Genomic DNA, 12995 nt, shown 5'->3' with positions numbered 1-12995 from the left:
AGGACAAGACGGTAACTGACAGCGCCGTCGCTAAGTACAACCAACCAGGAGCTGCCACGTGGCAAAACTATGCCTACGGCTTTGCCGTCCACGTGGCAGCTCATAGTTGCTCCTCTCTGAGTACTATGCCTACAGCAAAGCCATAGGCATAGACGATCTATGCTGACGACTTTGCCGTAGGCATAGTCCTCGGCCAGGAGCTACCACATGGCATTTATGCCGACGGCTTTGCTGTAGGCATAGATGCAAACATATATTCATGAAGAAATAATACAAGTGATATTGCAAAAACTGAATAAAAGAAACTATATTCATAATAAATGAAGCATTGCAATTATTTGGTCTGAATAATAAACAATAGACTTTATTAATATGAATGTCAACTACAAGCATTCAGGAATTACACTTCGGAAAAGGAAATAAAAGAAGAAAGGATAAGTCCTAAACTAAACCTATACTAAACTATCTACTTCATCTTCTTCTTCTTTCTTCCAGTTCATCAACCTGCAAAACAAGAAACAATAAATAGGAAAAACTTGATTAAGGTTAAAATGTAGCATTCCCCATAGGGAAATGCCTTTACTGTAGGAGCTAGCACTTAGGAGTTTGGAAACATTAGTCAAACCCCAACAGATTAAGTTGATCAAAGAAACAGTAGAAGAGAGCCAGCACTGCGTAAATGGAGCCAATGGAACAGTAACCAGCAAGGCCAAAAGGAACAAGTTCAATTGGCAGTAAGGAATAACCCAATATAGAAGTAAAGCCAGCAAAGTATAGATCAAAGCCAAACCCAAAGATCAACTCAAATTAGCACTAACTCCATGATTAGGGGATCCCTCAATTAAGCTTGGGTTATCACTACATGCAACCATCACGACTAAACCATATAACTAAACCACCAGTAGATGATGTACTAAACCATACAAGAAATACCAATACAAGGTATTTAGATAAATACTAGTATATATCAAACACAAAAACCAGCTTGAAAGAGAAACTATAATTTTATACCACTGCAGGAGCAAATATGAACTACACAAAGTAATTGCAGTAAAGAGATGAATCAGTGTATGTTGATCAATAAGAGAGTGACAGCTATATACAAATGAAGGACTATATCCTTTATAAGATAACAAAGAAACAGTAGCACTTATGCATATGAACAAACAGAACCAGCAGCCAACCAATAAAGAAACTAGCATGTGCTATATGACAGGAAGAATAACATCTATAAGACCAAGATAATTGCAATGATAGACCAACAGTAGGGTCATGCAATCATTCGATTCCATCATTGCCGCACTAGTTGAGTGACAAATCAAATATAACAGTAGTTCCATTGGTTCAATCAACAAGTTAACCAAAGCTTACTTTCCACTACTAATTTTGCAACTCGTGATAATAAAGAAAACAGAGCACAAATAAATAGGAATGATCTTTTCCATGACACAAGCATGGAAAGCACAAACAAAATCACCCATGCGCATGAAAGAGAGCAAGGTACTAATATACTAGAACAAGAGAGGGAGCTAGAGGTAGGAGACGGATTCACAGGAGAGGAGGTTGTAGTCGATGCCGCACACGACCACGTCACCGTCACGCGGTGGAGGATGTTGTAGTCGAGTTGGACCATGTGCGGGGCGTCGTCGTGGCGGTGGATGACCTGGTTGTCGTCATCGCACACAGAGGATGCCTGCTGCTCCGAATCTAACAAACAACTAAATGCTAAAGCCGTTGATCTAGTACAGAAATTAAGCAAGCAGTATAGGAGACACAAGTGCTGCTGCTAGTATCTACAGAAATAAATCAAGATGCATGTGTGTGTGCTTGAGCTAGCCTAGTACGTAGTCCATGGTTGGGCTCCAAAACTAACAGAGCATGCTAGCGTCAACAGAATCAATCACAAGGTTATTTTTTTGTTGTTGCTAGCACTGCTAGCTGTATGTGTTGATCCATCCATCCATGGACCTAACTAATGTTGTTGTATCCCTAGACTAAGTGCAGCAACACAAGAAGAACTAAAACCGTAACTACGTATACTCATCCATGGCAAACTGTACCAAACCATCCATACATAGCCAGATTGCAATGGAGCGGATTTAACACAAGACACGAAAAATTGATGAGACAAATGATTTTTAGTATTACTAACTTGAAAGGAAGCTCACTCATCTTCTATCTATCCATGATTTTATTTTTCTGAAGCAAGCATCAAAAAGCACGATGACAATTAAATTTCACACAAAAACTGAACCAATACTTGCTGTTATGTAGTGTCCATGACAATTGCAATTGATGTCCACTTCAGATCAGATTTTCAAGGGCTAGAAAGATAGGTTGTAGCTCACCATGTATGGGGGTAGGAGGTGGATGCAGGGGAGGGTTGGAGGGCGTCCTGCAGTAGAAGCTTCGCCATTAGAGCAACCTGCACAAAACAGAGGAAGGGGAGATGAACAAGTCATGGTGAGGAAAAGGGCCTTCCACATGTTTAGATCGGGAAGAGAAACAACAACAAAAAAAAACCCAAAAAAACCTTCCATGGCGTGTTGTACTAGGAGCAGCTCCTCTCTCTCCGCTAGGGTTTGGGGCGCTAGGAGGCTCCATGAGGCCGCTGCGTGGTGGGGGACAAGGGAATCCATCTCCATGGCAGCGTCCCGCCCCACGGAGGTGCGCCCCTCCTGCCGTCGTCGCCGGCACGCCCATGGCGACCTGCAGAGAAGGAAGAGAAGATGAGGTGAGGTGAGGTGAGTTGAGGAGGAGATGGTGGGCGAAGAAGGAGGGGGATGGGCGTACCAGTGCTGGATCCGGTCACCTTTGGCCTCGTCGTGGCCTGCCGTGGCGGATCCCGGCGAACAAAACAAAAGGGGGTGCAAAACCCTAGCAAGTGGGGGAGCCGCGGATCTGCACGGAGGTAAGGCAGACGCAGACCAAGGGGGTCTCGCCGGCGTGCTGCGCGTGGCCGGAGCTCGCCGGAACCGGGCGGCGTGGGTGGAGGCGGCGGCGAGGGAGAGGGGGGCTCGGGGAGGGGGGGCGGGGGGGAGGCGACGAGGGTTTGGGTGGGTTCGAGCGAGAGTGTGTGTGTGTTCGTGCGGTCAGTGGGTTGGATGGATGGAGGGATGTGGGTTTGTGGGATTCCTGGGCACAAATGGACGGTAGGATGTGAGCCAAGTCACCGATCCGTGGCACAAATGGATCCACCAATGAGAATAAGTGAAACTGAAATTGAGTGTGTGGGTCTCTCTCTTGACTATTTTTCTTTTTTTCTAATTCTGATTCTGATTTCATTCGCGGGATGTTTTTTTTCCCGGTGAAAATGAAAGGAAATAATATATGGATGGCGGGCCGATGGGCTGGGTTTCGAAAGCATCGCGTACATGTTTCGTCTAGCTTTTGGAACACAGCATGGTGTCGAGCGGAGCCCACGCGTTTCGTTCGCCTTTTGAAACATGAAACTCAAATTAACTGTCGGCTCGCGTCGTGGAGGTTGAGGAAGAACTGGCGTTCGTCGTCGTCGTCCGCACAACTGCTACACATGCATCTCAGAGGGGGTTGTGAGGCCGAAGATGAACACGTGTGATGGTCAACATCATAGATATTCCTCCGCGATGGGTGGGTGATGCACGTCGAGTACGATGTTCCACGAGATATGCATGTTGTGGACCTCTTCTGGCTCGGAATCTATGTTGTGATAGATCAGCCCATGGGAATATGTCAGACCAAGGTGTGTTGCCCGGTTCTCCATTGACCTCGAAACTTCTCGTGCTCTCAGAGAGGGGCATTTCATGACATGTTCCCGGACATGGCATTTTTTGGGACCGCCTAGAATATTTGAGACATTTACTACATCCGTAGGGCTTCAATGTGGGAAATTGCAGATCTGCACATCGGCCACCTGAAATGATGTCAATAAATGGTTTGTAAAATCATATATGATGTCTTTGCAGTATGCGTCGCCCTAGTGCAACCAAAAGAGGAGCAACCCCAGCACCGGGAGGGGCGAATGTACCTCGACGACATGTCGGATCTAGCCATAAAAATCCACGGAAAATCATACGATGCCGGAAATCCTAGGGACCTGCACGGTGTCGTCATATGGCCCTTGTAAGGTGTGGTAAAAATTTGAGCGTGTTTCGCAGAAGTCTGACCGGCGGCCGCTTGCAAACTGCACCATCTTCGAGTTAGTCTCTTGCTATAGAGAGAGAGTGTTTCGGTTTGCGAAGGAACTGTGCTGCCCCTTGCTCCGTTGACCTCAAAAATTCTCATGCTCTCAAAGGGGGCCATTTCATGACACGTGCCAGGACATGGCATTTTTTGGGCCTGCCTGGAATATTTGAGACATTTACTGCATCTGTAGGGTTTCAATGCAGGAAATTGCAGATCTGCACGACGGCCACCTGAAATGATGTCCAAAAGTGGTTTGTAAAATCATATATGATGTCTTTGTAGTATGCGTAGGCCTAGTGCAACCAAAGAAGGAGGAGCCCCACCACCAGGGGGGCGAATGTACCTTGGCGGCATGCCAGATCAAGCCATAAAAATCCATGGAAATCATACGATGCTGGAAATCCTCGGGACGTGGCACAGTGTCTTCATATGCCCCTTGTAGGGTGTGGTAATAGTTTGAGCGCGTTTCGCAGAAGCCTGACCGGAGGCCGCTTGTAAACTACAACATCTCCGAGTTAGTATCTAGCTATCGAGAGAGAACATGTCTGGTTTGTGAATGAAATGCGCTACCCGTTGCTCCGTTGACCTCGAAACTTCTCATGCACTCAAAGGGAACTTTTGCATGACACATGCTAGGACATTGCATGACACCCCCAAGGCCCCCGACCGGCCTAACCCTGGCTCCGTTGACCCGGAGATCTACGCCTTTTACTTTCATCGGACGGCCTCTGATCAATAGACTTTTCCACCTGGTTGTGATAGGTTAGCCCATAGGAACATTCCCAAACATAGTCTGGGCCCAGCTCACCACTAGATTCCCTCCGGTTCGACCCGACACGGACGTTTCCCCCCTCTAATGATGGTAGTAGTGTCGTCCGTGATCAGGGGGCCACACCTCGGAGCCATGCGATGGACGTCTCCGCATGCCACAACACTTTCAGACATGTAAGAGGACATGGTGTGATATTTTGGTGGGACCCAACCGACCACCGCTAGCCCCGTTAACCCAGAGATCTATGCCTTTGACTTTCACCGGACGACCTTTGACTAATGGACTCTTCCATCGATCGTGATAGGTCAACCCATAGGAGCATGCCCGAACATGGTCCGGGCCCAACCCATCACTAGATTCCCTCCGGCTCTAAATTTCTGTAGGTCAACCCATATGTAGATATAATTTTTTGTCTCGTTTGGCCAAAGAATGAAAAATATACAAAAAAAGTCAGAACAAAAGTGTGTTTTCTGTAAATCTGAAGCAACCATGGTTTTAGTTTGTTCAAATTTGAAAACATAGTATAGCAACAGAGTCCTTTCAAGATTCCGATAAAAAACCATATAAAAGTTATCAAAATCGACGCAAGTATCAATTACTTGTGATTTTAACAAAGTACAAGGACCTATTTGCGAAATTACATGAGGTCACATTTCTAAGATACTCAAAAGAAAAAACAAATTGGATATTCATAATCTATGGAAAATTGTACCCCAAATCAATATACAATTTGTATATATTTAAGTTTAGATAAGTCAGATTTAAATTAATCAAATTTCAACTAAAAAAAGAAAACAAATTAAAATAAAAAAAATAAAGATAATATATGCCGACGGCCGCCGTCAGGGCCGTCGGCATAGCTTTGACGGCGTCAGCCCGTCGTCAACCCCGGGGACGCCACGGCCATGTCTATGCCGACGGTCGTCCTATGCCTACGGCTGCCGTTGGCATATATAGAGATATGCCGACGGCTTTTCTATGCCTACAGCTGCCGTAGGCATATCTCCGGCTATGCCGACGGCTTTCTGCGGGCCTTAGGCATATCTCCGGCTATGCCGACGGCCCCGACAAAAAGCCGTCAGCATAGTAAATGCCGTCGGCATAGACAGTTATTCCGGTAGTGATCTCTTCTTGCGAGGTTGAGTACGTCGCTGTGGCAGTGGTGACGTGCCAAGGTCTGTGGCTCTCTTGTCTGATCAGTGAGATGCTCGGGAGGCCGCAGGCCAAGTGCAAGCTGTTCATGGACAATCAAGTTGCCATTGCTCTCAGCAAGAATCCAGTCCATCATGACTGGAGCAAGCATATTGACATCAAGTATCATTACATACGTGATTGTATGGATATGGGTCAGGTGGAAGTGGATCACATTCGTACCAGGGAGCAGATTGCAGATGCACTGACGAAGGCGCTTGGTCGTGTTGTCTTTGTCGAGATGCGTTAGAAGCTTGGAATGTCCGAGGTTGGTACTAAGGAGCAGATCTTAAGGAGGTGAAATGTAGGACCTAATTAAGTTCAGGTCCAGCACGTACCTGTTTCAGCATAGAATTTGTGCATGTGTGCATGTCCGATGGGACAGCTCCATATGCCCATGCAAGTAGCTAGGTTGCGAGACGTGGTGTTGCACGATCTCCAGTTTCTCGTTTTCTGTTTTGATGTAAACTCCCGATCGGTATGGCACTAGTGACGCAGTCGTGGGATGGCGTGACAGACGCGGATCTAGAGCAGCTGATCGGGAGGTAGTTAGCCTTGTAATCGCTAAGGAAAAGCAAGAGGAATAACAGAAAAACGCTGTCGAGTTCGACGGCAGAAAAAACATACCAGTGTCTTCTTCCTCTCGTTGGTTCATCTCTCTCTCGCTCGTTTTCTCCTCTCGATCGATTCGCCAACGACAGGCATACTCGGCGGCAAGCCAACAGCAACTGCACCATCCCACATGCGCTGGACAAACAGCGGCGACGGCAACCAGAGTTGCGTCAAGTTGTCTTTCTCAAATTTGAAAATCTTCAGTTCCCCTAATCACATAGAATTGAATATATAGCATATCAACGATATGATTTCTTTTGGGACCGGGGCCTGATGGCTGCCCCCGCACCGACGATGGTGAAATGCGGACTGCGCTTTAACTGAAGAAGCCAGAAACGGAGTCGCGGCCCCGGGTGGCGGCGATGTCATACCCAAGGTTAACTGAAGAAGAAGAAGCAGAGAAGGAGGATCATTCAGAAACTGCAGGCATCAGAAAGACTGGGTCGCAAGCAGGAAACTCCAGGCGTCCGCAGCCTAGCCCAGGCAAAAGCAGATTCATTCAACCCTGTTTCCTCTTGATTTGATCTAGACCTTTCCCTGTTTCCCAAGCTACAAAAATGGCACTTGCTACTACTTCTCCATTATACTTTCAGATGGCTAACTTAATGGGTAACCTAAATGCCCAAGATAACAACAAATTCAGAGAAACCCTGTAACTAAAAATGGCAAATCCTGAACCACCACCATCTGTTAAGGATGATGCATGAGTTTACTAGAGACATGGACCTCATATATAGCTCTATCTGGGCAACGGAAATACTGCTGGCCAGCCTAGCAAGTGACAACAGCTAGCACACGATGGGAACAATGAGCATATACAAAACTGGCACTGGAACAAACAACACATTGCTGAGTATTCGTAGTCATATCACAACAACACCACGCAAACACAAATCATCACCATCATCGTTTACGCTTAAAAATTACAACAAGTCCATACCTGACAATTCATACTGTGACAAGCACTACCACACACACAGAATGAGCACGCAACAACATGAGCACTCAGGGGCTCATGCTGCAGAAGTTGTGCCTGCTCTGTGTTATTCCTCAATTGTTCAGGAGCTCGAGCAAAGGTTTGATCACACCAAACCAAATCAAATCCAATCCAATCAACTCAAACTGGAAGCCACACTGCCGAACCAAGGCAAAGCATATATTATGCAGAGAGAACACCACAAGCCAATCAAATGGGAAGCAGAGCAAGCAGCACTGCATGCCTCAGGATAATGCGTATTGCGTCGAGAGAAGGTCAATATGAATCTGCGGAAGTGATGGACTACCTGCGGCATATAAGCCAACAATGGTATGAATGACCAACCAGACACACTACTTACTGTACTATGCTGATTTTTATGTAGAAAAAAGAGGGGTAACAAGGTTAAGAGTAAGCTAATTCGCACAGTGTACATACTGAGGAACATACGTACAGATGGAACTAGCAAGCTGTGAAGCTCACCTGAGTACGGTGCCTCGGGGCAGTTGGGCCTTGTAGTACAGCGAGTGGCTCGGCTCATAGAGGGAAGGGTGGTGGTACTTCTCCAACCCGTCCCACTCCAGGTTGTCCCACCATTCCTTCTCGCAGTCTACCTTGGGTGGCTTGGTGTTGCGTCCGATGGCTGGCACACGCTTGAGGCTCCAGCAGCCCCTGATCTTGATGGTCTCGAGTTTTGGTGCGGACATCCTGAACCCACAGATGCGCTGCAGCTTGGGGAGCTCGTGCAGGTGGATGCGCCTCAGATCACGAAATACTCTAATCTTATCCTGCTCATGACGCTCAGGGCTCAAAGGGAATACCTCCCTTATGTCACCGCAGTACACTATTTCGATGGTCTCCAGCCACCTCATTGTGTATCTGTCCCAAAACCTGGACAAGGGGATCCCATGTACGAGCCTAGGGCAGTGGTCCAGGTGCAATAAGATCAGGCGAACAAAGTTACTTTCAACTGGATTGTCCCACATGTATAGTGCAGAGAGGAGCTTGGATGCCCATAATGTCCCCAGATCCGAAAGGCCGGACAAACGAGTGTCACGGGGAGGTCTCTGAAAGAGTGTGTGTAACCTGGGGCATCTCTCCACGCAGCACCATCTTAGTCCACTCCATTTTGATCCTTGGGGAGGTCCAGGGATACTAGTGATGGACAAGTTATCATACACGTGCAGCGATGTAGCCAACTCACATAAAAATTTAGGCAATAATAAAGCACTAGTACTAGCACCCGCAGCATCCTCCAAGAGTCTATTCCCCTGCCCGTGCATCACCAACTTTATGAAACATGTAACTTGGTTATTCCAGTGCCTCTGTATCTTGGGGCCGTCGCACATCATCATTGCTGCAACTGGGCCTTCCTTCAAGACATCTCTGTACTTGGAGTCCATTAAGGTACTTGTATGCAGGTGGACTTGCACTAGTTTGTCACTGCTACCACCAATATTAACTGCAGGGCAGATATCAATATGTACGTGCAATCCTATTAAAAACCTTTCTATGGGAGAGAGGGAACTAAGGAGCCTTGCATCCGTGATACAAATCCGCCATCCGCCCTTAAAGATTTCCTCTTTCTGCTGGTGGAGGGATAGATCAGCATGTGGATGCACAGGTGGTGCCTCCCCTCTGTAAGTTGTTACTGATGGTGAGGTGGTGTTAATGTGCAACACTTTCGGCAACCCTTCCTTTTTCATACTCAGTGGCCACAATATTGCACGGAGCTTCTCGCAGCCTAGGATGATGATCTGCCTGGGGAGTGATCTGGCTTCCATTCCTGTCAGATTGAGGACTTTCACTCTTGTGCCTGAGAGTTCCAGCTCCTCGAGACCCCTAAATAATCCTTTCAACAACACGTTTGACAATTCTTTGCAGCCCCTAAAAGAGATATTTTCTAACCCATCACATCCATCAATAATGACGCTCTTCAGGCTAGTGCTTGCTGGCCCAGATAAGCATGTCATGCCTTGTGTGATGTGATTTCCCGAAAAATCAAGAAGCTCCATGTTTTCCATCTCTGAGAACACGTTGTTGTTGAAGAAGCAGGTGGACTTTGTTATCCGGAGCTTGCGTATGTTACATAGCCATCCCCGTATATGGCTAATGTCCCAGTTCCTGGCTCCCATTACATTTAGCTCCCTGACCTGAGTCATCACATCCAACACCCTTGCAGACAAAATCTGATCCCAATCTGTGTAGCGCAGGTCAAGCACCCACAAACTTTGAAAGCATTCCCAAGATGTCGTGCTGCTGCTCTCCAACTCCTGCTCCTTGTGTGCATCTCTTGGGTGATGATTTGTGGTGCTTGTGCTTGTTACAAGGTCTTTGCAGTTCTCAAGCCACAAGAATCTCAGGCTCTGGCAACAGAGGAATGGAGGCGATGAGAAACTGAAAGTACACCTTGAGAGCTTGAGCACACCAAGTCTGTGCGTGTTTTGGAACAAGTTGTCGGGAATAGCACCAGAGGGACTCACTACAAGCCCACAAGTTGTTGTTGAAATCCAGTATGGCATGCACTCGACAGACCTTGCCAGGTGAGAGCTGGAAGGCACTACTCTTGATTCATCACCGTTAGGGCGGTTGTCCATGTCCAGCAACAACAACAGCTCGCGTTGCAGAGCATTGCTAACTTGCCATGATTGGTCTATCTCGGTCAGTGCGATGATCCCATCGCATGCCCAATAGTTACTGCTATGGATAGCCCAGTCATATTCAATCATGTGACACTGAGAGCTAATCCAGGATTGTTTCAACATATACAAAACACACTCTGCAGCAATCTCTGGATTGATGATGCAATGACCATGCTTATTGAAAGAAACTTCTACAGCCTCTTGGTGCACTAGATACAACCAAAGCTCCCGTGGATCTCGTACATCACTTGAAGCTGAAACAATAACATCTGTTGTTTTGCTCTTCTTCACACTGTCTACCATCTTGGGATCCATCCGGAACCTCCCTTGGAAAGTCCATACCACCTTGTTGGTCAAATACGGGTATACAGAAAGACCAAGTCTAGATATGTCAATATCCTCATTGCTTCCGTTGTGAAGAACAGCAAGAAATCTGCGGCCCTGAATGCTCCTCTGGATCTCAATTGCAACATCTGCTATCTCTGTGCGAGAGCTCTGATCAATAATCCCATTGAAATCATCCTCCTCATCTTGGTTGTCAAACATCTTCATCACCCAATTGGGAAGCTTGAGCTGCTCTGCGATTTCTCTCTGCAATGCTCTTGTGCTCTCCCACTTTGAGCAGTCAATGTGGAAGACTTGCTCAAAATCCAGTCCAGGAGGCCTAGTCGGTTCCTTTAATTCCAAGCGTCGAGCTATGTCTCGCAGGACCGAAGATGCCCCCAGTCCTTCCCAGCCATCGAAGTAGATGACGTTCTGTCTACTTTCATTGAGTTCATTGAGAATTCTTTTAACGGCCACATCAATGGTGTCTGCCTTGATAACCTGCATGCATATATGCAGCTGTAAGGACAGCCAGTTCAAACGAGCTTAATATACATTTCGTCTTCCTTATTTAAGCATGCAAGTCGGCACTGGTACTGGAAATATTCTCAATCATGACCGAGAATCGCAAGTAATATTACTTGTAATGTAAATCTAATGGATGATGCGATTACATGTAAGTAATATTCTCAGTCCCATTTATATCTTAGGCATGGAGAGACATGGATATGCGATTAACTAATGACAGACCTGACGTATAAAATCTGAGCCAATAATTTACCACAATTGATGCAAAGAAGAGGGAATAAGAAGCCAAAATAAATTTTATGAAAAACTAGGCTTAATAAGTGGAATAAAGACGATAACAAACAGAAAGGAATGGAAGGTGAATGGAAAGTGTAAACATACCTCCGTACGCATAATTAATTGGTAGGATGTTGCAAAATCAAGCCGCTAGATTAATTCCATTCAGCGGTTATCATTGATCAGTAAGCTCATTAACAATCTCCACTCTCCAGATTTGTTTCTCGAATGGTTGTTTACAGGTTCCTGTATACAATGAGAATTCATAAGCAGGAACAATAAATGAAGCTAGCTTACATAAATAAGTCTAGATACGGGCAGGAAGATTTGGAAGAGGCGTGAGGTGAGATAGTTACATGCCTTTGTTACCTTGAACAACTGCTACTGTGTGGATAGTATGCAGCTAGCTAGATAGAAGCCAAGTAGATAGTCCAGATGACACTACAGAATAACCAATCGGAGAGCAAAAGAGGAAATGATGCATCGCTGCAAGAAAATATTTGCGGTGCTTTGCACTTGTCTGGTGCTCACAAATACCTTAGACAGAATAAAAGCAAAGTACTATCTTTACCTTTAACTTTCATCATTCTCTTTTCTTGAGAGGATTATCCTTTGCTTTTGCTAAAGATGGAGATCAATACTTTGCTTGTAGCTGGCCAGCTGCAGGATTTAAAGATAAAGATAAAAGATTGCATGGCGCCATGGCTTGTGCGATCTTGCTACTTAACTAATGGAAGAGCTTTCGTCTAAGGTTCATTGCCATTGCAGTAAGGTACAGTGACATTAGAAGGGGAAAAAAAGGGCGTTCTACAAGTTATGTTCAGGAGTGTGGCTCATATCTGTAATCACATTTATAGCTTGATGTGTTACGCAGATTACTATACAGGTCCCACTCACAAGGATCCTTCGGAGGTAATGTGAGAGACTGGCATGCTTAATTTTCCTACAGGAAGAAAAAATGCTTCATACATTGCTAGAAGCTTTACGCAAACTACCCGCAGAAAAAATAAAGGTAACTTGTCGTCCTCAAATCAGTTATGAAAACTCTAGTATCTACGCCATTTTGTTCTTGTTCTACACCATAGTGAAAAAACTAGTACACAAGGAATTACTCATTTTATCCTCAAACAAAAGGGAAACTACCGGTGCATCAGTAAAGTGGAACAAACATACGTAGACAGCATTATAGGAAGGTGCATGATTTAAGGTTACCATGCATAGTCTATCTTACAATGTGGCTCTTGTTTTGCAAATGAAAACCCGCATTCGATAACCGTAAGTGGTACAGAGCCACTGCAGAACTACAACACAGGGTATAAAGAAACCATAATTGAGAATTGCAGCATCTGTATAGATGACAGGTGCACGCTGCCACCCCCCTGCATGCTGTTCATCAGGTGCACAAGACCAACGTCGCTCGATTCAGCACGCAACATAGCCAACGGTTTTCCCCAGCTGAAATCCAAATCATACAACGGCAAGCCAAGCCAGTTGACCACTCTAATGTCCG

At 45.8% G+C, this 12995-nt stretch overlaps 1 protein-coding gene across 1 annotated transcript; it reads right to left on the bottom strand.

The window, feature by feature from the left end:
- Window positions 1–7575: 7575 nt before the first annotated feature.
- Window positions 7576–11839, bottom strand: LOC123135449 (uncharacterized). The gene is made up of 3 exons (XM_044554531.1): window positions 11591–11839; window positions 8199–11182; window positions 7576–8022 (listed from the first exon to the last, which is right to left on the bottom strand). The coding sequence occupies exons 1-3, from the start codon at window positions 11600–11602 to the stop codon at window positions 8019–8021; spliced, it is 3000 nt and encodes a 999-aa protein (XP_044410466.1). The 5' UTR covers window positions 11603–11839; the 3' UTR covers window positions 7576–8018.
- Between the last annotated feature and the right edge of the window lie 1156 nt (window positions 11840–12995).

This window comes from Triticum aestivum, chromosome 6B (genome assembly GCF_018294505.1).
Source record: "Triticum aestivum cultivar Chinese Spring chromosome 6B, IWGSC CS RefSeq v2.1, whole genome shotgun sequence".
Lineage (NCBI taxonomy): Eukaryota > Viridiplantae > Streptophyta > Magnoliopsida > Poales > Poaceae > Triticum > Triticum aestivum.
The sequence above is the reverse complement of the archived record's forward strand: the minus strand, read 5'-3'. Positions and strand labels throughout refer to the sequence as shown.